The sequence below is a fragment of the Polypterus senegalus genome, chromosome 6 (assembly GCF_016835505.1).
Source record: "Polypterus senegalus isolate Bchr_013 chromosome 6, ASM1683550v1, whole genome shotgun sequence".
NCBI lineage: Eukaryota > Metazoa > Chordata > Cladistia > Polypteriformes > Polypteridae > Polypterus > Polypterus senegalus.
The window spans coordinates 53,267-80,707 of NC_053159.1; the positions used below are offsets into that span (position 1 = coordinate 53,267).

The 27,441-nt window shown below is 51.7% G+C and overlaps 2 protein-coding genes across 7 annotated transcripts in view; one reads left to right on the forward strand and one right to left on the reverse strand.

Moving 5' to 3' along the window:
- The window catches only part of LOC120530692 (melanophilin-like), a 34,617-nt gene extending 33,687 nt beyond the window's left edge, over positions 1–930 (reverse strand). The window contains exon 1 of one of the 6 annotated variants that reach the window (XM_039755116.1): positions 715–930. In XM_039755116.1, coding sequence (XP_039611050.1) covers positions 715–741 — 27 coding nt within the window. In that variant the 5' untranslated portion in view covers positions 742–930. Of the gene's footprint in view, positions 1–452; positions 619–714 lie in introns of those variants that run through there. The other 5 variants (XM_039755115.1, XM_039755112.1, XM_039755117.1 and 2 more) reach the window with 5 other exon arrangements.
- Positions 931–8,361: 7,431 nt separating this feature from the next.
- Positions 8,362–27,441, forward strand: part of col6a3 (collagen, type VI, alpha 3) — a 95,092-nt gene continuing 76,012 nt past the window's right edge. Inside the window, exons 1-8 of the mRNA XM_039754918.1 lie at positions 8,362–8,532; positions 11,476–11,582; positions 12,936–13,556; positions 15,413–16,015; positions 16,462–17,058; positions 22,419–23,021; positions 24,673–25,254; positions 26,399–26,989. Coding sequence (XP_039610852.1) covers positions 11,498–11,582; positions 12,936–13,556; positions 15,413–16,015; positions 16,462–17,058; positions 22,419–23,021; positions 24,673–25,254; positions 26,399–26,989 — 3,682 coding nt within the window. The 5' untranslated portion in view covers positions 8,362–8,532; positions 11,476–11,497. The remainder of the gene's footprint in view (positions 8,533–11,475; positions 11,583–12,935; positions 13,557–15,412; positions 16,016–16,461; positions 17,059–22,418; positions 23,022–24,672; positions 25,255–26,398; positions 26,990–27,441) is intronic.

Genomic DNA, 27,441 nt, shown 5'->3' on the forward strand with positions numbered 1-27,441 from the left:
ACTTTAACTTCTTTTTTCTAAACATAAAATGACAAAAGCGCAAAACTGTTTTCTGCCTTACACTGGGTCCCTTATTACGTCGCAGGCAGCGAGAACCTATGCCAGCAGCTTTAGGAGCAAGGCAGGCAGGAAACACGCAGGATGCCAGTCCACCACCGTGCCCACTCGCGTCGCCAGTTCCAGTAAGACACACGTCTTTAAGAGGACGTGCAAACTCCACAGGCAAGGATTTGTACCCAGGACTCTGCAGACGCCAGGCGCTGTGCCACCCTCTCTGTCACCAGCGACACTTCCCAAGAAAGAGTGACACGGCCGAGCGCACAGTCCAAGTCCCGCTAATCGAAGGGCACCTCCCAGCGAAAGGCGCCGAGAGACTGGCCGCCCGTGGCCTCCCCACCCGGCCCTCCAGGCACACGAGACGGGAGCAGAGGGGACGCCGGCCCGACACAAACCTGTTATGCAAAATGAAGTCGCCGCTCTGGAGGGTGCGAATGAGCAAATGGAGCTGCCGCCACTGTCACCGAGCGCTTCACGAGCGGAAGGATGGGGCTCGGCGCAGAGCTCAAAGAGGGACAGCGGGCGTCCCGGCCAGCCGCGCGTATCCGAGATGCACAGAAATCGCCGCGCACGGTGGGTCCTGGCACTGCCCGATGCTCCTCCTGTCGCACAGCCCCTCGCGACGTTACTTTCAATTGTCGGATCGGTTTGGCTCACCTGCACCTGCGCGCTCCGCTCGCCCATCTGTCTCTCCGATGCGGAGTCCCACGGGAGCGCGGCTGGCAGCGCAGGACGAATTCCGGCGTCACGTGGCGGCAGTCAGATGGGCTCGGCTGGGCAGGCTGGCCGCGGGCCATTCCCAGATTCCGGGACCGTGAGAGGTCGGCAACACGCCCCCAGGCCCCCGGACCCGCCCCGGCCGACTTCGTTAAGGTCCGCTTTTAAAATGGCAGGAATCCATAGTTTGCGTACGACGAGGCTGCTGGAGGACTTTATATTGCGCCATTAAGTGACGCCCTCTGTCGATCGGCGCTCATTGGGGCGTGCAGGGGTTGCACGCCGCTTTTTTTTCTCTTGGCTATCTCTAAACCGGCTCGGGTGGGATGGGGGGCTTCCTTTTCTCCTCTTTTCTCGTTTGGCCGTTGCCAACCCACACCCAGTTTTATCCAAATTCGTTGAATCCAAAGCGCCCGGTCAGGCTCATGGTGATACTAATGACGTCACAGAAGGCTGCTGGCATCCCCTGGGGCTTTGTGGGTGCCCTTTGCCTAGCAGTGAGGACTTCTGCGGGTCACTAGGAAAATGCGCTCGTTTGAAACTGCACTACAGAGTGGGTGACAAATAAGGATGGCTTTACAAGGAGACTGGCACTGTGTGGCTTTAACAGAGGTCAAGTCAGGTGGCCAATCGGGACCAGGCATGTGGGGCACCTGGTGGTAGGGCAGTCGTTAAAAGCCTGTGAGTTGTCCATCAGGTGGCCTCACTTTGTGAAGACATGTGACCATGGACAGTCTGGCACTCAAGAGTCAGCCCAATGTACCAAGTCACTCTGGGGCGCCAGTGTCCGACTTCCATCGGAGACTCGCGCTGACGCTGCTTTGGCCTTCTGTTCTCCGACTCTTGTCGTCTCTCTGGCCTTCTGCCCTATAACAAATTGGCCACTCCACCTGCTCTCTGTAAATGGTACTTCTGGGTGGCTCGAGTTTTCTGGTGCCATGGTCCTCCATGGTCAATGCCCTTCTTCCCATTTTCAGCCCACCGCAGTCCTAACACATAAAGACAAGGACTAAGGGTGGCACCTCATGTGAGTGAGGGGATCAAGAGTGTAATGGCAGCTGGGCCACTTGTCTTGATGTCCTCCCTGCACAACAGACACCATCTGCCAGATGTGAGTGCCAGGGCCTTGGGCACCTTAACGGGACAAGCTCTTAAGAAAATGGGCGGCTTTTAGCCTACCCTGAGGACTGAGGGGTGTCTTTGCTCCTTATCGACCCATCATGCACCATTGCAGGACTGCCACTTAGGTGGCTCGCTGTGGCCATGACAGAGCAGCTGTCATCCACGTGCACAAGCCGCCCATGCCCACTGACCCCCAGGTCCTGTGTGCTCACCTTTGCTCTGTGGTTATTGGCATTGCACCCTCCCCCACCAGAGCCTATCGTCTATGGGGGGGGGCACAAGCTTTCGATTCGTCCAAAATTTCAATCTCCAGTTTTCATTGGATGTCGATGTTTTAGGGTCCCCTCGATAACAAAAACGATGTGCATGTCTGTCTGTCTGGCTGGCTGTCACAGTTTCTCGAGCTAAAACCGCTGGATGGAAAAACAGCAAAGTCGAAACTGAAGCCTGTTACGAGAGAAAGATGAGCTCGAGAGGACCCCTCAAGTCCCGTAATTCTGATTTAGGATCAGTCTGTCACAGGAGAGTTCGGCTATTAGGGGCACAGAGCCCACCGACGCTCACCGCCCTGTTTGTTTGCTGTGTCTCGAGAAGATTTGTTCAAAGGAAGGCACCATGAAAAGCGCAGTTCACACACACGTCACAAGGGGGAGCTTTGGAAAGGCGCTATATAATATAAGGACTGAGCAGTGCAGTTCTCCGGTCAGCCAGATGGGGGCAGCGTTCAGTCAGTTTTCAGCCGCTCCACTGAGCCCCCCTTTCTCGTCCCGTCTCTTTGCCCGCTTCTTGGCTTTTCCGAGGCTGTGCCGAGCTCTTCAGCTTTTCCATCCATGGTCTCATCTGCCCCAACACATAAACAGAGATGTTCTTGCAGTGAATTATGTGGCCCATCGCTTGGGCACTTTGATCTCCGCGCCTCCCGTCTTCTCCCGGCTGTTCCTCATTACGACGTCCTTCTGTCTTTAATCAGGTTCTGAAGTCACGCTGTGATAATCCGCCGAATAATGGAAACCAGCAGCGGGCAGCCTGGCGTCCTTGGCCTTTGTTCTTTGACATGCCATTGTGGTTGAGCCGACATGTCATCTAACTGGGCTGCACTGATCACAACCGCGCTGGACAGATGGACAAGGAAGGAAGGAAAGGCAGTGGGCATTAAAATGGCAGAGGGCTGAGTGTGCCGCTCATTGTGCATGTGACTGGTCCAATGGGTTCAGTGAATGTGGCACTCCTTCTCCCAGGCTTTCCTGGGGCACAGGTGCCACAAGCCGCTGCTTTGGGGTGCCACCACGTCTGCTGTGGGGGCTCCTCCTGGTCAGTGGCACCTGTGGACAAAAAGTGACTCCTCTTGATCCCAGGAGGTGGCGGTGGGCCACTTGACCTTGTTGTTCTGAGTGCCCGCAGGTGGGCATGGTGGTCTGACTGGAGGGTCATTTAAGTGTGGGGTGAAGGAGCACTTTTGTGCACTTTACCCTTGGCACAAAGTTCATGGTCTCTTTCTGAGGTCATTTCTCAGGACTGTGTGCCCTGTGAAGCATTGGAGGCTGCTGTTTCATTTCCCCTAAATTAGCCACTGCTGCAGTGCCAGGCCTGGGACCCCATGGGCTCTGGACTGGGCAAGAGTGGCTGGAATACTGCAGCCACTCTGAGGGCTGGGCTCTCGACTCTGGACAATGTGCCCACCTGCTCTCCCCTCTTTTGTAGATATCTTATTCTAATACAGCGCCCCCTGCTGGCAGCTGTGTGATGCGGTGCCCCCTCTTGCACTCAACGCTGCTCTTTCATAAAGTACTAGTTACATGTCCACAGGGGTGGTCTCCTACATGCTAGGGACCCTTGAACACGTGTGACACAGCTGCCTCCTCAACAGTGTAGCTTCTGCAGCCCCATTGGCCACTCTGCATTGGCATTGCCAGGTCATGGCACTTGTCCTCTCACTGTAGTGCAAAGCCCAGGTCTGGAATTTCAGGTGCCATCTTTATCGCCTCATACCATGGTAGGTTGTATCTCACAGACTTTGCTTTGCTCTGCTACTCATGGACACCAATGCCCTGTTGATAAAGAGGAAAAGGCGATCTTGCCAGTTGTGATCATGCCAGTCGGGGTCATTTCTGGATTCTTCAGCCTTTTACTGTGACCAATGTCAGCCTCATTCTGAAGAATCTGCTCAGCCTGTGCCCATTCAGCCCTGTTCTGATTGGCCTCCCGAGCCACGCCCAGGCAACTTCCTCAGTGTCTCCACTTTCACTTTGGCCCACCATCCTGATGTCCAGCCTTTTAGTGACATCACGTCCCCTGGATGTCATCTTCTGTCCTCCATGATGTTCTACCACAAAGTTCAGGGACCGCTGGGTACAGCCTGGCACAAACACCTGGTTATCGCGCGCATCTCTAGCTGCATTTCTGGTTTGCCAAGTTCCTTGGAGGTGAGATTTTCCGTGTCAACTGTGTGAGGTGATCTGAAGATGGAGTCCAAGTCAAGGAGCGAGACGCGTGAAGAACCCATAAAATCTGCAAGGCAACATTCACAACACAAAGACATCCGCTTAAATGCCAGTGAGGCCCCTGCCCACAGGGTGAATGAGTTCACCAGCTGAGCCAGTCCAGCCTCCGGTCACTCGCAGGTCCAGATGCCCGTCACTGCAGGCACACACAGACTCTGGGTTATTTAACGCCTGGGCTTGGCTTCCTCTTCCTGCTTCAGTAATCTAATCGCCATAAGGCAAACAGATGATGCCAATCAGCATTAGACGGGCATCACTGCCAAGTTACATGAGGTGACTGGAAAAACACACACACTGCCAACTGGGGGCCCTCTGTTACCTTTCTGGGCAATGATGGGTTTGCCACGTGACATGGCACCAAAGCTGGCAGATTACAGGTGATTGGCAGGGGAAGGTGCTATATTTGTATAGACACAGTAGGGTGATTTGTGCTTACTTGTATAGAGTGTGGCATAGTGGACTGGGCACAAGACTGTTAACTTAGGAGCTGCTGGCCTGGCACCAAAAGACGCTATACACAACCAAGGCTGAACATCACTGTGAGCTCATCACAGGAACAACACACTGGGTTGGAGAAGATGCCCATGACGGATTCGGGGGGCCAAGCCGACAGAGGAGACAAAGTGATGCCAGGGGCCTGCCGAGCGGCCAGCCGCCTCTCTCTGTTTAGGGGCACCCCAGCTGTCCACCCTCTAGAAGTGTGATTTTAACTTGGAGGGGCCTTGGCATGGACTGCCATCCAGCCTGCCCTCTGGTAAAACAGCAGAACATCTGCCAGCTGGGTACTAAGGCCTGAAATAGAACATCAAAAGCCAAGGATGGCACAATGTGGTCTGCACATGCGGGCGCCAGCTGCGAGCCGTCCAGCCACTACCTTTGATTCTCTGCAGCCCCAAAGACATTCAATAAGGAGACAACGTCCCTGGATGGCAAGCAGCTTCTCCAGATGAGCCATCAACGAGCACAGGCGTCCATCCAGCTTAATGGGCCGCCATGACTGGGGAACGGAACAGCCGTGTGAAGCGATGGACAGGCTGACCACCCACGCCAGCTCCCTATCTCCTCAGGGAGTAGTGCAGGACACCCTCAGTTGGACTTTCTCTGAGTTTTAGGCTTTGGGACTGTGGTGGTGGAGAGGTGACCGTGCCAGACAACGGGGTCAGCACTGGTGTCACACCCTGCCAACAGCAAACTAAAAAAGTGGCAACAGGAGAGTTGTGCCCACACTCCTTTAGATTGGATCTGTTTAATCAATTCCCTTTGCCAAGGTTGCCTTGAAAGGATTTCCAATTCGAGCCCACGGGCGGGTCACCTCCGGGTCTGTGATGTCTTTGACCTCCAAGGCCTCGATGACCGGGCAGCGACCGGGTGCCAAAAGTTTATGTGACGAGGAGATGCCCTGTGGGCCACTGGGCCCAGGAGTGCCAATAGTGTCCAGATAATCCAAATGATACCAAGGCATTTGCTGTGTAAGGCGCTATATAACACAAAACATCAGACACGGTGGCGAGGGGCTCAGATTCCGCAGCCAGTCACACAATGGTCTGTACCCATCCCAGTCCAGCAGGGTGGCCTCTCCACCTTTTGCACCCTCATGCCACAAAGCTCCTACTTCCTGCATGTTTGCTCTCTTCTGTTCTGCCAGCTGGCAGGCGCCAACTTCAAACTCCACATGGCATTTATGCCTGGACCTGGGCGGAGCGGCATGGAAAAATTGTGTCCTCTGGGTGTCACTGCCCACTGACTCAGCCACCAAAGGGCTGGCACCCTCTAGGTTATCTGCTCCTCATGTCACGTGGGGCTCTGCCCCCTGGCAGCCTCCACCCGCCTATATTAACATGAATATTGCACTGTGACTAGCACAGTGGGTTGTTTCATGCCACCCTAATGCCTGTTGTGTAAATCAAAGGTGTTTTGTGGGTACCAGCTGGCAGGAGCCAACTTCAAGCTCCACATGGCATTTATGCCTATACCTGGGTGGAGCGGCATGGAAAAATTGTGTCCTCTAGGTGTCACTGCCCACTGACTCAGCCATAAAAGGGCTGGCGCCCTCTAGGCTACCTGCTCCTCATGTCACGTGGGGCTCCACCCGCCCAAATTAACATGAATAGTGCTCTGTGATTGGCACTGTGGGTTGTTTCATGCCACCCTAATGCCTCTTGTGTCAATCAAAGGTGTTTTATGGGTGCCAACAAAAACATTAAAAGGTGGCACACCCTTGTTTCTCACTGCCAGCTGCCAAGCTCAGTAGCCAAAAGGAGTGAGGGCGCCGCCTCACGCAAGTGCTGAAGGGCACTATATGAGCCCACCAGGCCGGCACAGACTCTTTCTGGTTGTTTGCAGCTCGCAGCCCCCAAACTCCGCAATCCGCGAATCTCCTGATGTGTCCCAGCTGTGGCCAAGTTCCCCTCCCCCACTTGCCGAAGTTAATTTGGGAAAAAAAACAAAAAATGGAAACACAAAAGTGGGCGGCGGGGAGGCGGGCGCATGAGAACAAGCGGGGGACACTTGCCAGTAAGGAATTTGTGTATCCAGGCAACAGGCCACAGGGGTGGGGGGTGGGTGTCGGACGGTATGACTCGGCCTTTCTCATCCACTGACGCTCCTTCGCTCTGCACTACTGTGCCATCTTGCAAAATGTGTCCAACAAGAGGTTCAGATTGGCACACTGCAGCACTTTCCAGTACCTCATATGAAGCCTCTCTATAAACGCTTAGTGTGACTCAAAGGGGTCCGGCCTCTCCCACTGATGGCCCCTCGCCCAGCTCCTTTTGTGTTACATATGCCACAGAGTGCCCTTCAGTCTCAGGCCCATCACAGTCAACACAAAGCAAGCAAAGAGAAGACCGAAATGGAAAGCTGTCAACGAGGCGGGCACAGGGCCGTGGGCAGAAAAGTGGAAACACAACTGGGAGGTAGATGGCACTGAAACTCAAATGCCATGTCCTGGACTGTGGCTGCTCTGTTGGCATGTTCTCCATTAATCCGCTGAAGTGCAGCTCAGAGCCCTGTGGCAGCCTGTCTGGGCGTTGGTCTGACTTTGATGCCAATGAGGTCAGAAAATGGAGAGGACAAAACACTGAGTGCAAACAGAGATGGGACCCCCCTACAGTGGCCTGTGATGGTCATTCAGTCATCGTGTCTATACACTGGCCGAACTTGGAACACCGTAAAGTGGAGCTCGGACAAGATGGAATGCAGTCAGGAGACGCAGCCAATCGTCAGGCACAGCGGCAATGAGAAGAGTTGGCACTGCTGCCCGTTACCCCTGACACGAGAAGCTCGTCCTTGCCAACCTGGGAAGGATTCCCATTCTCTTTGTGTGCCCTAACGTGTAACGTGCGGGTGTCTCGGGGGCATGGTGGCCTAAAGAATGAGTTCCATGAGGAATGGCATGCAAGTCCTCAGGAGTGGCATGCAGCCATCCTAAAAGTGAGAAGGCGATGTCGGTCACCCCACCGTTGACTGGCACTGGCCCACTGAAACAAGCTGTGGGTGCCCCATGATAGGCTGAGCCTGATCCAACTGGAGTAAGTGACTTCGGTCATGGACGGCTGGACGGGCAGCGGGCATGTCAACATCCGACCACTGAGGTGGTGGACAAAAACGAAACCTGAGAATAATGGAAGGTGTGGGCCTCTGGGCAGCGAGTGACTTCCAGAATGGTCTCGTGGCGACCTCCACCCAGATGTCTGCTCCGAGGGGTCAGCGTCCACCACGCCTCCGCCTTTTCTCGTATCTGAAGGGTCTCGTCAAGCTGCAAGAGGGTGCTGCCCGGGCAAACTGAAGGGGGGGGACGCTTGAACCCGAGTCCACACAACATGGAAACTCGGCTCCGCTCGAGTCTGCAGGCTCCAGCTGGTGACATCATGCAAAAAGCAGCTTCCAGACCAACATGTCTGGCTTTCATTAAGGACGTCAGCTGGCCAGCGTCCAGCGCGCTCTACAAGTTGGCCGTGCGCTCGTTAGCTCCGCCACACAGTCGCTGGAAGGCAAGCTGAGAGCTTCGTCCAGTCTGCTCTGCCTCCATCTGTCCATCCAGAAGGGCCAGCACTGAACGGTCGGGTGCCGCAGGAATATGACCAGGGTGCAAGCCTAAGTCACCACGAGACTGGACTGCGCGCACTTTGCTCAGGTACGAGGGGCTCGGTTCGCACACTTTCAGGATGGCATTGCCGGGTTACGATTGTCTGTAGTCAGCTGAAGGGGTATTTTGGGAATGACTTATATAGCGCCTTTCACGTGTCTGTTACATGTCATGTCATGAGGACGGCGCCTTTCAGCCACTGCAGCCACTCCGTGTGGCATTCATTCAGCGCCGAGCTTTGCTGCCACCCTCGCTCTCCCCGGGCATGCGTCTCCATCTTATGCCCATTTTTGGGCTTCTAAAATAAAGATGTCCATTTTGGCGTGCAGAGCCCGTGGTGATTTTTGCTCAACCGACTCAGCAGTGGGCATCGGGATTTGGCACACTGCTCCCGAACACGGGCCATAGGGCAGGACGGGATGCCAGGTCATCACTGCTGGTTGCTTCTGCAACGACCTCAAAGTGGTAAAGCCACTAATGAAATTGAACATCTGAGGGGTACATAAGCAAAAGGCAGTGGGCATCACCAGGCACCACGAGCTCCGACGGCTCCACTTCCTTCTACTGTAGGGCGGTGCCGTCTTCTGGTAAAGTTTATAAGACTGGCAGCCTCGTCCAAAAAGCCCACACTTGTGCAACTTTTAGGGTGGCAGCAAAACTGGTAATGTGGGGGGCTTAGCCAGGAAGAAAATGAATGGTGCAAGTCCTCTATGTGCCTGTGTGCCCATTTACACCAATGCTGCCACAAAGTGCCTGGCTGCTGCTGCCACTTCGCTAGACTTTGGTGTGCCAGGCTTCTTCTCTGCTGTTGCAGTCCTTCATATGCCAGGTGGCGTCTGTTAAGATGTTGTTCTCCAGGTGCCACTGCTGTAATCCTGAATGTGCCAGGCTCTTTTTGCACAGCAGTAATCCTCCATGTGCCAGGCTGCCTCAGTCCTTCATATGCCAGTTGGTTTCTACAGCTCTTTCCAGTGTTGTTCCTGTTGTGCCAGGCTGGTACTGTGTTCTTTCACTACATTGATGTTCCTGTCCTGTAGAATTTGTTGATATGCCATGCTCTTTCTACCCTCGTGTAGTCATCTTTGTGCCAGGCTTCTTTTGCTCCCGCTAAAGTCTTCACATGTGCCAGGTCACTGCTGTTTGACTAGACTTTGGTGTGCCAGCTTGTTTCTGCCCTGCATAACGTGCCCATCTTTGTGATTGGGTTGTTTTGGATTCTGCTCGCTCTGTTTCTGTCCTCAGTGAGCCCGGCGATTTTTACAATGCACTAGTCCTTCGTGTGCCAGTATTACCACTGCTGTAATGTGCCAGGCTGCTTCAGTGCTACCGCCGTTCTTGACATACCAGGCTGTTTTTAGTGCTTCTGCCACCAGTGCCATTATCCTGTGTATGTCAGCCTGATTCTTGCACTGCTGTTCTTCCAATTGTGCCAGGCTGGTACTGTGCTCTTTCTTTCCTTGATGTTTCTATGCTGTGACAGTCCTAGTTGTGCCAGCTGGTCTTTGCCCTGCAGTAAGCCTCAATGTGCCAGGCTACTTAAAGCCTGCTTTGCCAGCACTCTGCCACCCCCTTCCACTTCGTACGTCGCGTCCTCGCCGCTCAGCCGCTCATTTCGCCGTCGTCGAAGCAGCGACTTGCAGTACACACGCACGGCCAGAAGAGGCCGCCCCGCACGCGCTTACACTCTCGGCTGACCTCGAAGCGCGCTCCCGTCCGCGAAGCCTTCCATTTTCTGCGCCCGCTTTTTCAGTCACGCGGTGGTGAGCAGCCAATCGGGATGCCAATCGCAGATGGCACACATAATTAAACGCCTGACATAGAAGAGGATTTGTAGCTAAAAGGCACTATACAAGAAGGACCTCGGATGTGGACCGAAGAGAAGACATCGTCGGGGCATTGCCACTACATTAGGGGGCGTGATTCGGACACGAGCGGCGAGCCTCCTTGTCTGCTTTGCCAATTTCCATGCCCACCGGCAAGCCCCCACCTCAACAAACGCTTTCATTGTGGCATCCAAAGTGAGAGAAAGAAAAAGAAAACGTCAGATAAACGACATGCGGCCGTTAAAGGTGGCGGCGGTTTAGCGAGACCGCGCTGGACCGAAGGCAACGGGCTGTCAATCCCAAGGGTGCCAGTCTGTTCCATGAGCGCCTGTCTGTGTTCCAGCTGCGCAGGTGTTCACTGGTTGACTAAGGAAAGGCGCTATATAAAGCTCCTTCCCAACACACTCGCCACTCGTCTGCCTGGCGGTCAGCGGCTCTGTGCCCAGTCTTTCATTGAAATGCGTGTGCCATTATGGGCATCATGCTGTCTAGTCATGCTTTGTGTAAGAGAGTGGAGATAAAGGGGCAGACGCCGGACCCGAATGGACCCCTGTGCAGCATCGCAGTTCACATGGTCAGAGTGGCCAGGGGTGGCACTGGGGCTCCAAGATCACGAGCTGAGAAGGGCCTGCTGACCATCTGTGAGGGGGAGGAGGCCACCACTGCTCAATGATGTCACCTTCATTAACTCAAGGGAGGGACGATCACAGGGAGGCCGAGTATCACACAAGCAGGCCCCTCCCCTCTAAACCTCATGCTGGGGTCACATCTGGCCCAGTCCCAAGGAGAGTGACAAGGCACACCCCCGAGACGTCCTCTCATGTTCTTCAGGTTTCCGGTTGGCAGGATGAGGGGCATCGGGAAGGCAGCGCTTTAGAGGCTTAAGCCCCCAATCTCTCCGTTCGTTTTTTATTTATTCCAAACTCCAATCGTCAGGGTGATATTTTATATATAAAGGCGGCTAAAGACCCCAAACTCCGCTGGTAGGATGTGTTCGGCTCAACAGGACCGGGTGGGTCGCCGAGCAGACCCTTTGTTTGAGCTTTGACCTTACAGTGTGGAGACTGTGCCCTCCGCCATTTCAGGCTGCAGTCGCCCGGCTCGGTCGGGGCGTGGTGGTCCAGGAGCTCGGCCATCCGTGTCATTGTCTTCTTTTTGTTTCCCGCAGGGCATTGGTGATTCAGCACAAAATGAGGAAGTCTCAGCACTTTCCACTAGTTGCCCTCCTGGGCTTGGTATTGATAGCCTGGCACTCTCCTGTCAAAGCTCAGGCTGGTAAGTTTGCTTTTAATTCCTCTGACACTAAAACTGGATGGCGGGCTGCATTTGGGACACGGGTTCAGGTCCTTGTATAAGGATCTGTCAGGGGCTCTATGTGTGAGTTCAGGGTAGTGAAAATGATGCCATGCAGCGGCCTAACAGATACCAGGGAAACTGCAAAGGGGCTGCAGAGCGTGGCGTGACATTAGTGGCACAAGCTCAACAACACAGGGCTGTATAATGTGCTGAAAGTGAAGCAGACGGGGGCCGCGGGTTCAAGGCTCTTCAAAGGGGCCGTTAGCAGTGAAGCTGGCCACGAGGGGGCGCCGCTGAGTCCTAAACCTCGGGCACACCATCGCCCAGTTCAAATAAAGAATTTGATTCCACTCAAATAAATCAGCAAATGTGCAAACGCAGCCAAACCGCAGCTCTTCTCGCTGAGTGTCGCCCCCTGCTGCCCGACTCTGACCCTCCAAGCCTTTTAAGATGGACCCAGGAATGCTTCCGCTGCCATAGTGTGTCCCCTTGGAAGCACTTGTGAGTCATGAAAACAGAGAGGTGTTGACAGCGCCCTCTAATGGCACCAGGGGACCCCGACCAGGCCAGACCCTCACATACCCCTGCGGGAGTCCAGACTGGGATGGCTTGGGACCACAGCAGCCTGTGGTAAGAAGTCACTTCCTGTCTGTCCTTGCTGCTCTTACAGGGGTCTTCAAGTCCCCTGTGATTAGAAGGAATATCGGGCTCTACTACGATAAGCCCCCGCGACAAAGCCGTGCTCTCCGTAAAGACCAAAGAAGAAACAAGCGAGTGAAGGCTAAGCCTCCTGGCCTCTCCTGCTTCACCCAGCGGAGCTCCCCTCTCCTTTGGCTCATGCCAAGAGGCTCTCGTTAAATCCCACCCAAGTCCCCGATGCCCGAGGAGCCCAAGGGGCAGCTTGTGGCTGAGAGGTCACTTGTCCTCCCTCCTGTCCCCAAAGCCCTTGGCATAGCTTGCCACCGCAGTTTAGGATTGTTCTGATCTGTGCCAACCTGGAGCCTCTTTTGCCCCTTCGAGTGTCTGGCAGTTTGATTAAATAGCATAATGAAGATACAACACAGTTCTAATCACGCAGCGTGACAGAGCCCACCACGATTGACCCAACAGGCACGAGGACTTGAGGAGAACACCCCGACAGCGGCCGAGCGTGCGGCTCAAAGCCAGTCGGCCTAAAGTCGGGACGAACGGCCGTAAAGAAGACCCTCCAGAAATTGCATCAGTGGGTCCCCTTTAAAGGCCCGTTGAACCCGCGCGCTGCCCTCTGCCACAAGTGTGACTGCGTGCCCGTGCCCTGGACGGAAAGTCCTCAATTGCTTTTCTCTCTTAAAGCCAGCGCCCCGGCTGTGACCGCAGATATAATCTTTCTAGTGGATTCATCCTGGAGCATTGGCAAAGATAACTTCCAATTCGTCAGGGAGTTTCTGTACAAAGTGGTAAAGGCTTTAAAGACGGGCGGCGGCGACTTTAAGTTCGCCTTGGTGCAGTACAGCGGATCCCCCAAAACTGAGTTCCAGTTGAGCACCTACGCCAGCGTGCAGGATGTGCTCTTCCACATTTGGAGCATGCCGTACTTGGGGGGCGGCACCAGGACGGGCCTGGGCTTGGAGTACCTGATCGAGCAGCACCTGACGGCGGCGGCCGGCAGCAGAGCCAGCGAGGGCGTGCCTCAGGTGGTGGTGGTGCTGACGGACGGCCGCTCCCAGGACGACGTCATCCCGCCGTCGTCGGTCCTCCAGTTAGCCGACGTCGACGTGTTCGCTGTGGGAGTGCATCACGCGGTCGAATGGGAGCTCAAGGAGATGGCCAGCAAGCCGCTAGAGAGGCACATGTACAACGTAGCCAACTTCAGTGCCTTGCGCGACGTAGTAGGCGATTTAGTGGACAATGTGTACGCCGCCGTGGCTCCGTCTGCGCCGGCGGAAGTGGCAGGAGTAAATTCGGACGTTTCAGGTAACATGACCATACTTAACCCCTCCATCACTAATAACGGAAGCAGTGACCATCCATTTTCTGTTTTTTGTCATTTGTCACCTGTGCTGTCATTAACCCCGCTCTGTTCCATAATTCACCGTAGTGCATGGTGCTAATGAAACACCCAGGCAGGGGTGGGCTGGGGAGGGGCCCACATCTTATAGAGACCACGGGGGTCCTCGGCGACTGACACGGTAGAGGCCCAGCTTGGCTCAGGCCGATCTCACAATAAGCCGTGCCAGCGGATGGAGAGCTCAGCGCGCTCGGCAGCCCGCAGCTTGGCACCAGCTCTTCATCATCTGCTCAAACAGTTGCTTTCAATTGTCCACTTAGCCACTGGGGCTTCCTGTGGAAAACTAAATTGCTCTGCCGCTCTGGCAGCCCCGCCGAGTTCTTAGCCGCGCTCGCTCTTACTCATCGTTTTCCTTGGACCCCCCGGCAAAGCCCGCAGTTCTGCTAAATTAGCGACACGCTTGACCGCACTGCTGAAACGGAGCCACCACGCCATTCCCGAAAGCTTGCTGAACACAAGTGCCGTGGTGCGCTGCGCTCATCGGTAAGTAAGCGCCATGTAGCGGAGAGGACGCTTGTCCTTGGGGGTCCGGGCCTGTGCCATCATGCTGCAAAGGGCAGAGCTCTTCAATGTGTCATCATGTCTGTAAGCTGGAGCAGAGCCATTAACTTCTAACCTGTGCTAATTCATGTCACTGTGCAAACTGTTTGTGATCATCCGCTTACTTCACACGCGCCCTCGTGCGTGTCAGATGTGCTCGACACGGTCATGAACACTTGGACCCGCTTTCAGCACTGGGACGGCAGGTTGCAGGGCACTCCATTTCTCTGGCCAACGAGTTTACTTAGGGCAGACGTTGAGGTGGTGGTGGAGGGTATTTGCCCACCATGCTTCCATGTCCAATTAAACACAAGTAATAAACATCTGGGCGCCACCTTGAACCCTAACTTCATGTGAAATGCCACCCCAGCCACTCCTGGTTTCTGGGATCTACTGGTGTTTTCTTCACCTCGCCAACTCTACTCCTATGTTTCTTGTTTGACCCTAACCCCAAAAGTGTAAACGGTCCCAACGTACGCTTGATGAGTTGTGTTGCCCCACCTGCATAAGATTTACACATCTGCCTGCCTTAGGACACGTAACCGGGCGAGGTGCCACGGCAGAACGTGGACATTGTGGGACGAGCAGCCCCTCCAGCCTTTCAGGGCCACACACCACAAAGGCGCTATTACGGCCTGGTCCACGGCGGGCATCACCCCACCGTCGAGTGCCTGGCCACTCCTCCATAAGCCCAAAGTCTTACAGGGCAGGTGGCGGGATTTCCACTCACAGGTAGACATTCCTGAACCCTCAGGCTCTTCCTAATAATGGACACCACGTCGAGCAGGGTCTGAACCATGGCACTCCCCTGGCCTTCCCGGAGCCACCACATGTCGCTCCCGTTGTGCTCCCTCCTTCGCTCCGTCACTCCAGATGCTAGAAATCCCAGTTTGATGCCAATCTCTGTGCACAAAAGGTGGCCAAGTGCGTCATGACCGGTAAGTGATGTTTTTAACCTGGGTCTGCATTGTTAAGATGAAGTGCAGAGGTTGGCGCCAGCAGGTGCTCTCGTTCATTTGGGCCTGTGCCTAACCCTAACCCTCGGAGGAGAGCTCCCCGTTGACGACGTCCCAACAGATCAGGCGCCAAAAGCGGGGAGAGCCGGGCGCCACACCTCTGCCCATCTAGAATGCAGGTGGGTGATGTTATCTCTGTGCCTGCATGGATTGACTTCATTTTAACACGTTCACGTTGCCTTTTTTCTGTTTTTCTCTTTTTAAAGCACAAGAGTCGACCGACCTTTTATTCGTAATTGACGGATCAGACAACATCGGAGCTGCTAACTTCCCGCTTGTCCGCGATTTTGTTCTTAATTTCATTGACAATCTCGAAGTGGGAGCGGACACGATAAGAGTTGCTGTAATGCAGTATAGCAATGAGCCTCAGACTGAGTTCTATTTAAATACGTACGGCACCAAAACCCAAGTTCTGGATGCTGTGAAGGAACTCAGGTTCAAAGGAGGAGAAGAGGCTAACCTCGGCGCCGCTCTGGACGCGGTGCTGCAGACCCACTTTACGGAAGGTGCAGGGGGACGAGCAGATGAGGGGGTGCCCCAGACCGTAGTGGTGGTCAGTGCTGGCAAGTCCACTGACGACTTTAGGCTGGGGGAGATGGCCCTTAAGCAGGCTAGCATATATACGTTTGGAGTGGGGGCTGGCATCACGGAGTCCTCCGAACTTGAGCAGATCGCTACGGACCCCAGCTTTGTGTTTTCAACCCCTGATCTGAGTGCCATTGACGTACTGCAGGATCAGCTGCTGCCATACGTTAGAGGGGTAGCCCAGCGCACTGTTGTCATTCATCGGTCCAGTGTTGTTGGAGAAGGTAGGTAATGAAGTCAACAGGTAAATAAATTCAAAAAAAACGGGCGGCCAAAAGTAAACGTGGTAGGCATGTCGCCCACGGCCAGAGGCTGAATGCATGATCGAGAAGAGGCTCCTGCCAAGACCGACGCAGTGTGTGACTGCGAAAGAAGAGGCACGCCGGCCCGTTGGTGTCTTAAAGCCAACGGCGGGCAAGCCTTGTGGCGCGGCACGGCGTAGCTGCACGTGCCTACCGACCTGTCATTGGCGTGACGGCACCCGTCTGTCACGCCTGGACACAAAGCAGGTCTCCACGAAGGGTAACTTCTGGGGTCCCGAGATAAACGGACAAAAAGGCAAACATCTGACCCTATGGGCCGTGATGGCTGCCAGTGTCTGCTCTGCCCTCTGTGTTGCTGTCACTTACCATTACTCATGCCACGCTTGTCCTTCTTCTCATTTTTTTAGCTGTGCAGGTGAGCAGGAGGGACATCGTATTCCTTATCGACGGTACTGCCAACATGGGCAACACCTATTTTATGAGCATTCGAGATTTTATCGCCAAATTTATCGAAGAGCTTCCAATCGGACCAGATTTGGTTCAGGTTGCTGTGGCACAATTCACCAATGACGTGAGAGTCGAGTTTGACCTCAACACCCACGACTCGACCGAAGCAGCCGCCGAGGCGGTCCGCAAGTTGAAAATACGAGGTGGGCAAGTGGCCAATGTAGGCGCTGCCCTGGAGTTTGTCAGGAACAACATGTTCACAAGTGCCAAAGGCAGCAGGAAGGATGCCAATGTGCCACAGCTCTTCATGATTCTGAGCGCCAGCAGGTCCGCCGATGACTTCCAGGATGCCGCCACAGAGCTCAAAGCCAGCGGGGTTCTAACTCTGGCCGCTGGCTCCAAGAATGCCGACTCTAACGACCTCCAGCAGATTGCACTGGATAAAGACACCGTGTTCATGTTTAAAGATTTCCGAATGCTCGCCAGAAACCCCAAAACAATAAAGGACCTGCTGAAGACCCTGTCTGGAACCATAAGCACCGAGGGACCGACCGAAGGTAGGAGGCTGTATTTTGTCACCCCTTTTATCTTTAATATCTTTGCTTTTTCTGCCAGGTTGGCCTCGAGACGTGATGATGACAGGCAGTCGCTGAGCAAATAAGGAATTCCACTGGAAAAAAACAAAATAACAATCCAATTCCGTGCTTATTGTTTGCCTCCATTTTAGTAAGCAAACCATCCATCCATCCATTTTCTAACCCGCTGAATCCAAACACAGGGTCACGGGGGTCTGCTGGAGCCAATCCCAGCCAACACAGGGCACAAGGCAGGAACCAATCCTGGGCAGGGTGCCAACCCACCACAGGACACACACAAACACGGGCCAATTTAGAATCGCCAATCCACCTAACCCTGCATGTCTTCAGATTGTGGGAGGAAACCCACGCAGACACGGGGAGAACATGCAAACTCCACACAGGGAAGACCCAGGAAGCAAACCCGGGTCTCCTAACTGCGAGGCAGCAGCGCTATCACTGTGCCACCGTGCCGCCCTTTAGTAAGCAAACGAGTACTGGAATTACTTGAGCTTTCCTTGCTTATGAGTGCTTTTGAACTTTCTGAGCTTTGTCGGCTTATAACATTTAAATCGCTGAGCCTGCAGAGGTTTCTGCTTTTCGACTCACAGTCACACACCGAGAGCATAAGGCTGACAGGAGTGTCCTCGTCCTCCACTTCTCGTCTGGCCATCCTGTCCACTTTAGCACTCAATCCATCCCCTTCTCTGATTAAAGGAACGCTTCAGCCAGAGATGATCATTTTCTTATGTTACCCCTTTTACTTCGTAGCGACAGCTGTTTTCATGTAAAACGGGAATAAAGCAAAAAGTTTCTGCTGGAATAGACGACAATGACCACCAATGCTGGATAACAGCCAATAGTATCAAAACATCCTGGAAAAAAATCTCACGTTACTTGCACAATCAGTCATCCAGTCGTATGCTCACGACATCCCATTTTAACAAAAATAGTAAATAGAAGTCACTTCTGGAAAACGATCTTGTGAGTATTTCCATTGAAGACACGCCCCCACACGTTCATCGGTCACAAGTCCCGCCTAGTAACAGCTTATTCATTGGCTAAAATCGCGTTTCATGCGATATCAAGAGTGCAAAGATCACTGAGTAGGCCTAAAGAGTAAAAGTGAGAGGACTGTCAAGAAGCAGAAGGTCATCTCACCCGTGCACTTCCACAGTCTGCTCCCGAATAATCCTGAGCTGCTTCAGGCGTGGGCACAGACAGAAAGACAGCGGCCGTGACTGAGCGCGTCCCTCTTAGTCCACAAGACAGCCACCTCCCAGGGGGCTCTTAATTTGTACAAATACATCTGTTTAGAGCATCGTGACTTCACACGTGGATTATGCTACGTGTGTAACGTGAAAGATTTTCACGGAGACTCCGAGATTGTCTGTTGTTGTCCGACCACAGACTTGAATCAGAAACTTGTTCGATCTCCATTATGCATGAAAATCTTTATTTGGCCATCACTGCAAACTACATGGCCTAAGAGTTTTTGGGCGGAGTTTTCCTTCAATCCATCCATCCATATATCCCAACTACTGGGTCACGGGGGTCTGCTGGAGCCAATCCCAGCCAACAGGGCGCGATGCAAAATCAAAGAAATGAATTAAGTGTTCTGCACAACATCATTTACATTGATGTGTTTTTGGGTACAATGGTGCACCTGGCACAGCCACAGTGGTCACCAAAGGGCTCAAAGACAATGCACTACCACACTTAATGCCCATACTCAGTACCCTAACTGAAACTTTCTCGTGGGGCTTACCAGTTTTCGCCCCAGCTCCCCAGTCCTGGGATTTCATTTGGAAGACTTTGCATGGATTCAAGCCTGAAAATGTGTGAATATCCAAAAACCCAAAAAGATTTGATTTATGAAGGTTGGGAGCAGGCGCTGATAGCACTTGGCCGACCCACCTGGACTGGGTGACCCCCTCAGCACCACACTAGAAGATTTCTAAAATGTTAAAGCCTCAAACCCCACCTGGTTGTCACGCTGAAACGACCATACGTGGACTATGCTAATCCACCAGTGACACCTGCGTTTGATGAGAGGAGTCCTATGGTGTGCACTGCACGTCACTGACGCGTCTCTCCTCCACCCTCATGGGGTCAGGGAAAGGCGTTGGGCACCCCTGTCTGAGCGGGTAGCCTCTGTCAGCTGCCACATGTAATGACGGGATTGCTGCGAGACACTGAGAGATCAGCCAGTCACCTCGACAACAAGCTAGACTTCATGGATAGCCCCTTCAGCAAGGTGTCAGCCAGTGCTACTTTGCCTCAAAACAAATGAATTACAGGTGGACCCAGGCCGCGGCGCCACAACGTTCCTCAGTCTCATCTCGGCATCATAGATGACTTGTGCGTTAATGAACGGTCGCTGCTTACGGTTAACAAAAACAGCTTTGTTCTTGCTAGGGTAGGCCTTATTGCAATATGAGTGCAGGCGGTTACCCCAATTACATTAGGAAAACTGGACGCTGCTGCAAATTTCCATGTTATGTTGCCATGTACAACCAAACCATATGGAAACTGAACAGACAGGATGGAACTGACGCATGGCTGAGATATTCCAGACCGGTCAGCCAGTTCCCAGAAAGCCAACCCCTTCAAATCTGTATATGAACCATCGATCAATCTGTCCTTGTAATGCCAGGCCAATGGGTTCTAAAGCTCGTCATCATTATGGGGACAACGTCCTGTCAGTCCCTAAGAGCTTGCCTGGTTCAAGTTCTGCCTAACGTTTCCTCCAAATGTCTCCTCATCTGTTCTGAACTCTTCTACTAACTTGTAAAACTCATCCGGCTGCATTCGCCCTGGAGGAAGGGTGGAGACCCCACGCGCTTTCTTTTTGCCCTCCTGTCACTTTTTTTCTAGTGCCAGTGATTCTGCACGTAACAAGTGATTTTCATCTTTTCTCGTCCGTCATTGTACAGGAGCCTTCCCAGAGTCCTACAGAGTCTCCATGGCAACAGTTACACCGCGTATCCCCTCACCTTAAGCAGCTCACCGTATCCATTGCGCTTTACCGTCAACATAGAGGAGCCCCTTCAGTTCACACACACAGTGCTTAGTCAGCGTCCAGCCGCGTACCGCTTTTATCCGTTAATGCTACACCAGCCTCACACAACCACTGTACGCGAAGGAGAGAAGACGCGAACTACAGCCCCCATGAGCCCGTGGGGTAGGAGGAGGAGGCGGGGCGACTTGCCTGGCGAATGGGAAATGGGAAGGGAAGAAAGGCGCGAGCCGCGAATTCAGGGCAGTGGAGGGGGGCCGCGGCGCAGGCGCAGAGAAGCGTCAACGCGCGGGCTCAAGGCAGGAGGCGTTTGGCGCCCGTGTCCAGCCAATCGGCTGCTACGAAAAGCGTCGCGTCTCGCTGTGGGTCCTCCGAGGGCCGAGAAGGCGGTCAAGTCGGACGCAATTTGAACCCGTGCTCGTCAGCTTCAAGCCGCTGCTGACTTGTGTGCCGTGGGTATGTGTGAAGCATTCGTCGCTGCAGCGTAGAACGTAAGATATTTTTTGAACATTCTTTACCGACATAACTTACAATTTCCATACTGGAAAAGTGTTACCATAAAGAAAATGTAAGCAATTGGGAAAATATGTGTATACATGAGATATGTTAGAAGTACCACACACATAAAATAAATAGAGATTAAAATAAATCGACATTGCAGTCATTTATATCTTGTTTGCCTTAGTTCTTCAATCCTTCGAATGTTGTTTTATAGAATTAGCAATTTGTACTGAGAATTGTGCTAATTTCCTGGACTTTAGATGTATGAGTGGTGAATTTTCCATAAATAAGCAAACCGTATTACCTGTTGTCATCTCAAAAAAGTCCCCAGGCAGCAGCAGAAAAAACCTTTGTATAAATGAAGCTAAGCGGCAAACCAGTGACTGATGCTGGCCCCTCAAACTGATCAAATCCCCATTTTTTGCAAACTTTGCTGACACCTGCTTTACGGGATAAATATTGGGTACGCTTTTAAATAATGCTCTGGCGTTTTACCATTGTGATATTACAAGCTTCCTTCCAATTAATATCTTAAATTTAGCGAGACGCCCAAACTTGTGCTGCATGGGATGTAGAGGACGGGCAGATCTGCCATTGAGAGACACAAAGCGGATTCTGCGTGGACAGGATGGCCTTGGAGAACGTCCTCAGATACCGTGGCTGCAGTCAGGCGCCCGCAGCTTTAAGACATTTTAGGGTTTGTGCTGTCATGTCAGCCCCACCTCCTTATTATTCATAAAGAGCTCTGCTGTAAAGATTCCACCATTTATATCTGGTACATCAATTGCCATTACATATCAAGAGGAATAGAAGCAGACGAGCCTACAAGACTTAGTAGTGTTCAGCTGTGTGGAAAAGCCAAGATGGTGTAAGCTTACCTTTTACCATTGTTCAGCGATGGCAGGAGACGTGCACAAGTTTGACTAAAATTGCTAACCTGCTGCATGCTGAATTACAGCTGTGCTTTATCAATGGCTGGAGGATTTCGTCTTTAAAGCAAAGCATTTATTTGTGTTTGTAAACTTGGCAGGACTGGTTAAGCTGGTGTAACGTCCCTAAGCATGCGGAGTGGCAAGTGAGAGTTGTCAGACTGAGGGCTTTAGTCAGAACATGTGAAGCTGCAGGAATACCGAGCATCTGCTAGGGTTTCCGATTTTTAACACGGCTGTGTTTTAGCGTCTCTGACATGCTCTTTAACAAATACGTGCCTTGGGTTTGGTGTTCTTTAACTGTTTTGAAAATCTCAGGGCTGTTTTTCTTTAAAAGGGTGGCAGCACCTGTTTAGTGCTACGACTGGGAGGAGGGTTGAGCCACCCCATCATATTATATTAGGCCACATCTCAGGGCAGTCAGTAGCTGGTACACCAGGCTCACCTTATCAACACTTCTTAGAGAACCTCATTCATGTAATTCGGATCTGGGCTGTCCACGTGTCTTAAGGCATTCCTTCTTAAGTGCTTTCCTTTAGGAATTACTGTACACCCACAATTCATATGGGACCCCCACCTGTTAACACCCTTCCTCTAACTTACTTTTACCCCCCAACTTCTTGTTTTCTTGTGGCACAGCATCGTTTTTTCACACAACATAAACACGGGTCTGAGGGCAAGTCAGACCAGGCCTGTGCATGAGCGTGTGCGTGTTGGCCATCATGGGCTGACGGCCTTTCGCTTTGGTTATTGCACTGAGCACATTGCATAGATGAACGTACGTATGAATAGCGAGTGTACAATATGCTTCGTCTGATAACAGAGTTATGCTGATTGAGGTGAACAAACAACACTTTGTATTTATTTGATGTTCATTTTTATTTTCCTTACAGTTATAGAAACAACAACATCAGTGCGAAAAGTCGTCCGAGACATTGTCTTCCTTGTTGACGGATCTAGCTTGGTCAATGCTCCCAACTTTATCCTCGCCCGTGAATTTATCGCCAGCGTTATCAGAAATCTGCCAGTTAGGCCTGATCGAGTTCGGATTGGCCTGCTACAGTTCAGCAATGATCAGCGTGATGAGTTTTTCCTGAAGGACTACTCCACTCAAGAAGAGGTCCTTGCAAAAGTTGGAAAGCTGCGGCCAAAAGGTGGCCAGCCTGTAAATACCGGTGCCGCCCTCGACTATGCGCTCAAGAACCATTTCACAAGGGCAGCGGGTTCAAGGAAACACGAGAGGGTTCAACAAGCTCTCGTGCTCATTACGAACAGCAAATCAAAAGATGATGTGAAGGTGCCTGCTGATCGGCTCGCTGCCTCTGGCGTGCTAGTGTACACGGTTGGAGTGGGCCGTGCCGATTCCCAGTATTTGGAGTCAATTGCTTTTCACCCCAGTCTGTCCTTTTATGAAAGCTCCTTCGCCGGATTGAAAGATGTGGTCGGAAGACTGGACGGTCCTTTAGTGTCAGTAGTTGGAGAGGTGGAAGTGAAAAGTGAGTCTAACTGTTCTTTTTGATATCTTTACTGTTCTGATAGCTGCTCCACCTTGAGGCCTACCCGCGGCCAGTGACGTGTTCAGCCTCCAGGTAAACTGCCCTGTTTGCTTGTCACTTAACTCACAAGGCCTTTACGTTCAGTGAGGCTCATGGCTGACGACATGACAGGTAAAGACTGAAGAGCGCGGATCACATGGCAGTTCTGAGTGTCTGTACAGCACATGCAGTAAACACGACACGATCTTCTAGTGAAGACGAGAGAGAGCTGCATCACAGTCTTCATTAGGGTTTCGAGGGGTGCAGAGTCCTGGTGCGAGGGGCTGTCGCTGTGCAAGCTGTGTTAGCAGACGAGCGACTCCGAGCAGATACCAAGGCTGTGTTTACAGGGCTTTGTCAAACTTGGTGAATAATTCAAAGCCACATGTGGACACTTTGCTGACTTCCATTTCTCACGAGATCTAATCTGCCAGTTGTAATTGAAGTGCTTGTGTGTTTGGCAGGCCCTTCTATACGGCAGCTGCATTTTGTCAGTTGAGTTTGCAGATTTTCTTTCTGACGTTGATGATTCAAATCGTATAAACAGAACTATGCACTAAAACGTTCTTTCCTCCAGCCAACCATGAATCCAACTGCTTAAGTCTGCCTGGTCTTAACCTGAGAATTCAGGAAGAGTCCAGTTGAACTCAAGCAGCTATTTAGCTTTGACTGCAGGCCCAGAGAGCCATGAAGCTGCACTCTTGCGCCTTTGGCTGCGATGACTCTTTCCTGGCAGAGAGAAGAGTTGCTTGAAACCCATCACATCCATGGCTCTTTGATCCATTTTAAGCAATGAAATAAATGTAGAATACTCCATACCCATGTAGTCGACTTATTTCAGGGCTGCAGGAGGCCTTAGCCTGTCCCAAGAGTAGGTCCAAGGCAGGGACCAGCCCTGCACAGAAGCCCAGAGCATTATGGGGCCTGTTTACCCACACATTGGACAGTTAACCAAACCGCAACGTTTTTAGGGAAACTGGAGAAAATCCCTTACAGGCACAGGGAGAAGTTCCCAACTCCACACAGGTAACGATCAGATGTGGGATGCTGAATTCATGAGACAGCCGCTAAACCCTAGCCAGTGGTCTTTGCCTCTTCTCTTGTTCCCATGCTCCTGTGAGTTTCCCTTCCACATTCCTGAGAGTAGCATGGTAGACTGCTCGAAGATTCTACGCTGGCCTGGTGAGTGCCAGCGTGTCCTATGAGCGGCTGCTGCCCAGGTGCCCGAGTGCTGCCTTTTACCAAGGGATAGGCCCCCGTGTTCCACTTGAGAGGTATGTGACAAAAAGGACTGGGCGCCTTTGAAGAGTCTTTGTCCTTTTAGTTGTGACACAGTTAGTTTTGTTGGAGTGGACTGCAAAAAAAGTCAATCCTGAAGTGTGTTTGGCTTCTCGCCTAGCAGAGCCGCACTGTGCCCAATTTCACTTGTCATCCCATATTACTAAAGCATGGTGCCCACTCCCTGTCCTCTGTCCCCGTGCATCACCATTAAGTGACTCCCTGTGCACAGATATGCTGCCCTTCTTTCTTTTTCTGTTCAGGTTTATTGCTGGTCTTGACAGCAATGTCAGCACAGCCATCAGTACTCACCTTTTCCTGTTTTCTTCCACAGACCAGAAGGATATTGTCTTCCTGGTTGATGGCTCGAACAACGTTGGAGATGACTTCCCAAGTATCCGTGACTTCATTTTACGATTCATTGAGCCTCTTGATATTGGCATTGACCAGATCCGTTTTTCTGTGATCCAATATAGTGACCAGCCAAATGCTAATTTTTATTTGAATACGTATTCAACCAAAGAGCAAGTTGTCAGTGCAGTTAATGGCATGACCCTTTTACAAGGAGATTCAGCAAACCTTGGTGCTGCACTAACCTTCCTGAAAGACACTGTTTTCACACAAACTTATGGAAGCAGAATTTCTGAGAAAGTCCCACAGATCTTGGTAGTCTTGTCTACACAGCGCTCCCGAGATAGTGTACGGAGTCCTGCTATTGCTCTCAAAACAGCAGGCGTGGCGCCTCTCGCCATTGGCGCCAAGAATGCCGATGCCAATGAGATGAAACTTGTGGCTATTGACCCTTCATATTCCTTTGTTGTCAGTGATGTTCCTGGAATTTCTGCAATAGAGCAGCAGATTTCGTCCCTGGCATCTGCCCTCACCGCTGAGGATGTTGAAACGTTGGTATCAAAAGGTAAGCGTACTTTTAATGGTTTTTATTAAGATGACGTCTGCCCTCAAAATACACTATTAGATTTCTTGACATGGTAGGCTTTTTCAAACTGCCTTGTGCAGGGTTGAAGACTCAAATTGTTTTTTAGGATTCCTGACATTTGTTCTCGGAGTCGTGTGGTTTAGTGCCAAACAATGAAATGCTTTGCAGTAATTGATTTTAAGAAAGGCCTGCTTATCCAAAACACAACGCCCCCCGAATACTCGTGCAGCAGTTGATCGTGGACTGGCAGTTTGTTGTCTACAAGCAGGCTGATTGCAAAGTGGCCTCTCTAGGGAAGAATAAGAACAATCATTGAGTCAGCAATAGGCAGAAGGACAAAGAGCTTCGTTCTGTTTCTTATTTCTTCCAAAGTTCATTGTCTGGTACCTGAATTCAGTCCATCTGAAAACGCAACTGCTTTGTTAGTGGGGATGCGTGCAATGATGAACTTGTGAGCCGCCACGTAATAATGCGCAACTTGTGCTGTTTGTGTTTCTCACTCTTCTCTCTACTCACTGCCGTTTTTTCCATTTCTTCGTCGTAAAACGAGAGGTAAGTGTCCCTGGCTGTCTCTTTCGAGATAGGGTGGCTGGCTGGCTTTTCAGGTTTCCAGTGTATATCACAAAGTGTTTGATATTAAGTGAGCAGTAAGTACCCTTTCTCCTCTGTCCCTCTTTTTCATTTCACTCGGGTCTCCTTATATACGTTTTAATGCTAAAGATTGTGATTTGTTTAACTGATCCAAGACTCACAGTAGGATGCTCAAAATCATTGAAGGATAAAAACTACCAGACCCGAAAAATAAACTTCTCTGCTTTAGTCAAAGGTGAACACTCAGAAGCGAACGGTAAGCGCATGAACGTTATGTAAAGATCGATTTTCCTCCTGAAAAACCAAACGTGCCAAATAGTGGAGGAATCACGCAGGGGAGGTCCCCGTTGTCGTGCAGCGTATCTCTCTTATTAGACGTTGAGTGTGTCGCAGCAGCAATGGCCCTACTCCGTCCGCCACGCGCTTTCCTGTATGCGTTAAACCGCTCAAAGTGATGTCAGACTTTATTGTCAGGTGATGTTGTTCATTTGCTGAGAACTCATTTGTTTATTATGCATCCTCATTAATCTAGTTGAGCAAGAAGATGTTAGAAGAGATATCGTGTTTCTCTTCGATGGAACAAATGATGCTAGAAATGCATTGCCTGCAATCCGAGAGTTTATTCGAAGAATAGCAAACAACCTTGAAGTGGAGGAGGACAAAGTTCGTATTGCTGTCGTGCAATACAGTGATGATGCAAAGACACATTTCAAGTTGAATACGTACAAAACACAAAAGGCGGTGGTGAATGCAGTGAGAAGCATGAAACCTAAAGGAGGGACAATCTTAAAGACTGGGGCAGCACTGCAGTTTGTAAAAGACAACGTCTTGAGCACGTCCGCCGGCAGCAGGGTCCAGGAGGGTGTTCCTCAGCTTCTCATCGTACTGAGCGGTGGAAAGTCTGCAGATGATGTGGCCGCTCCATCCAAAGCGTTAAAGCGGAAGGGCGTGAAGACTTTGAGTATCGGAATGAAGAACGTGGATAAGAGCGAGCTGCTGACTCTTTCTTCGTCTCCAGAGTTCTTTTTTAACCTGACTGAATTCGGCGAGCTGTTATCCATCGAGCCACAGATTTCATCCCTGATTAAAACCAAACTGGGCGGTAAAGATCCAACTCCAGAGGGTAAGCATGTCGGCATGATTCCTAAAGCAGACACACAAAACGTGTGCAGTTTTGCCGATTCCGGCAAAACTGCTGCACTGAACACAAAATAAATGTGAGATTTGTTGTTGTGTTCATGCAGAGCTTTATCACTGGAATCAGTTTGCTGCATAGCTTTGCCATTTTTACTCCGTGGGTTCTTCCAGGACTGAGATTGTTGCATCACGCGCCCACCCCGGGCCTTTCTGGGGCGTAGTGTGTGATCGATCTCAGATCTGTGCTCTTTCTTGAGCCAATGATTTTGCATCATTGTGTTCTTTCCTCTGATCTCCTAATCCACAAAGTGATGTTGCTTTTCTAACATCCTTTCATCGTTCAGAAGTCTTCCCGTCACCTTGAATCCTCCCTCTTACATCCTTACTCAATATTAATTTGCTCTTCACTCAAAGTGTTTCATAGCCCAGTTCCTGTGG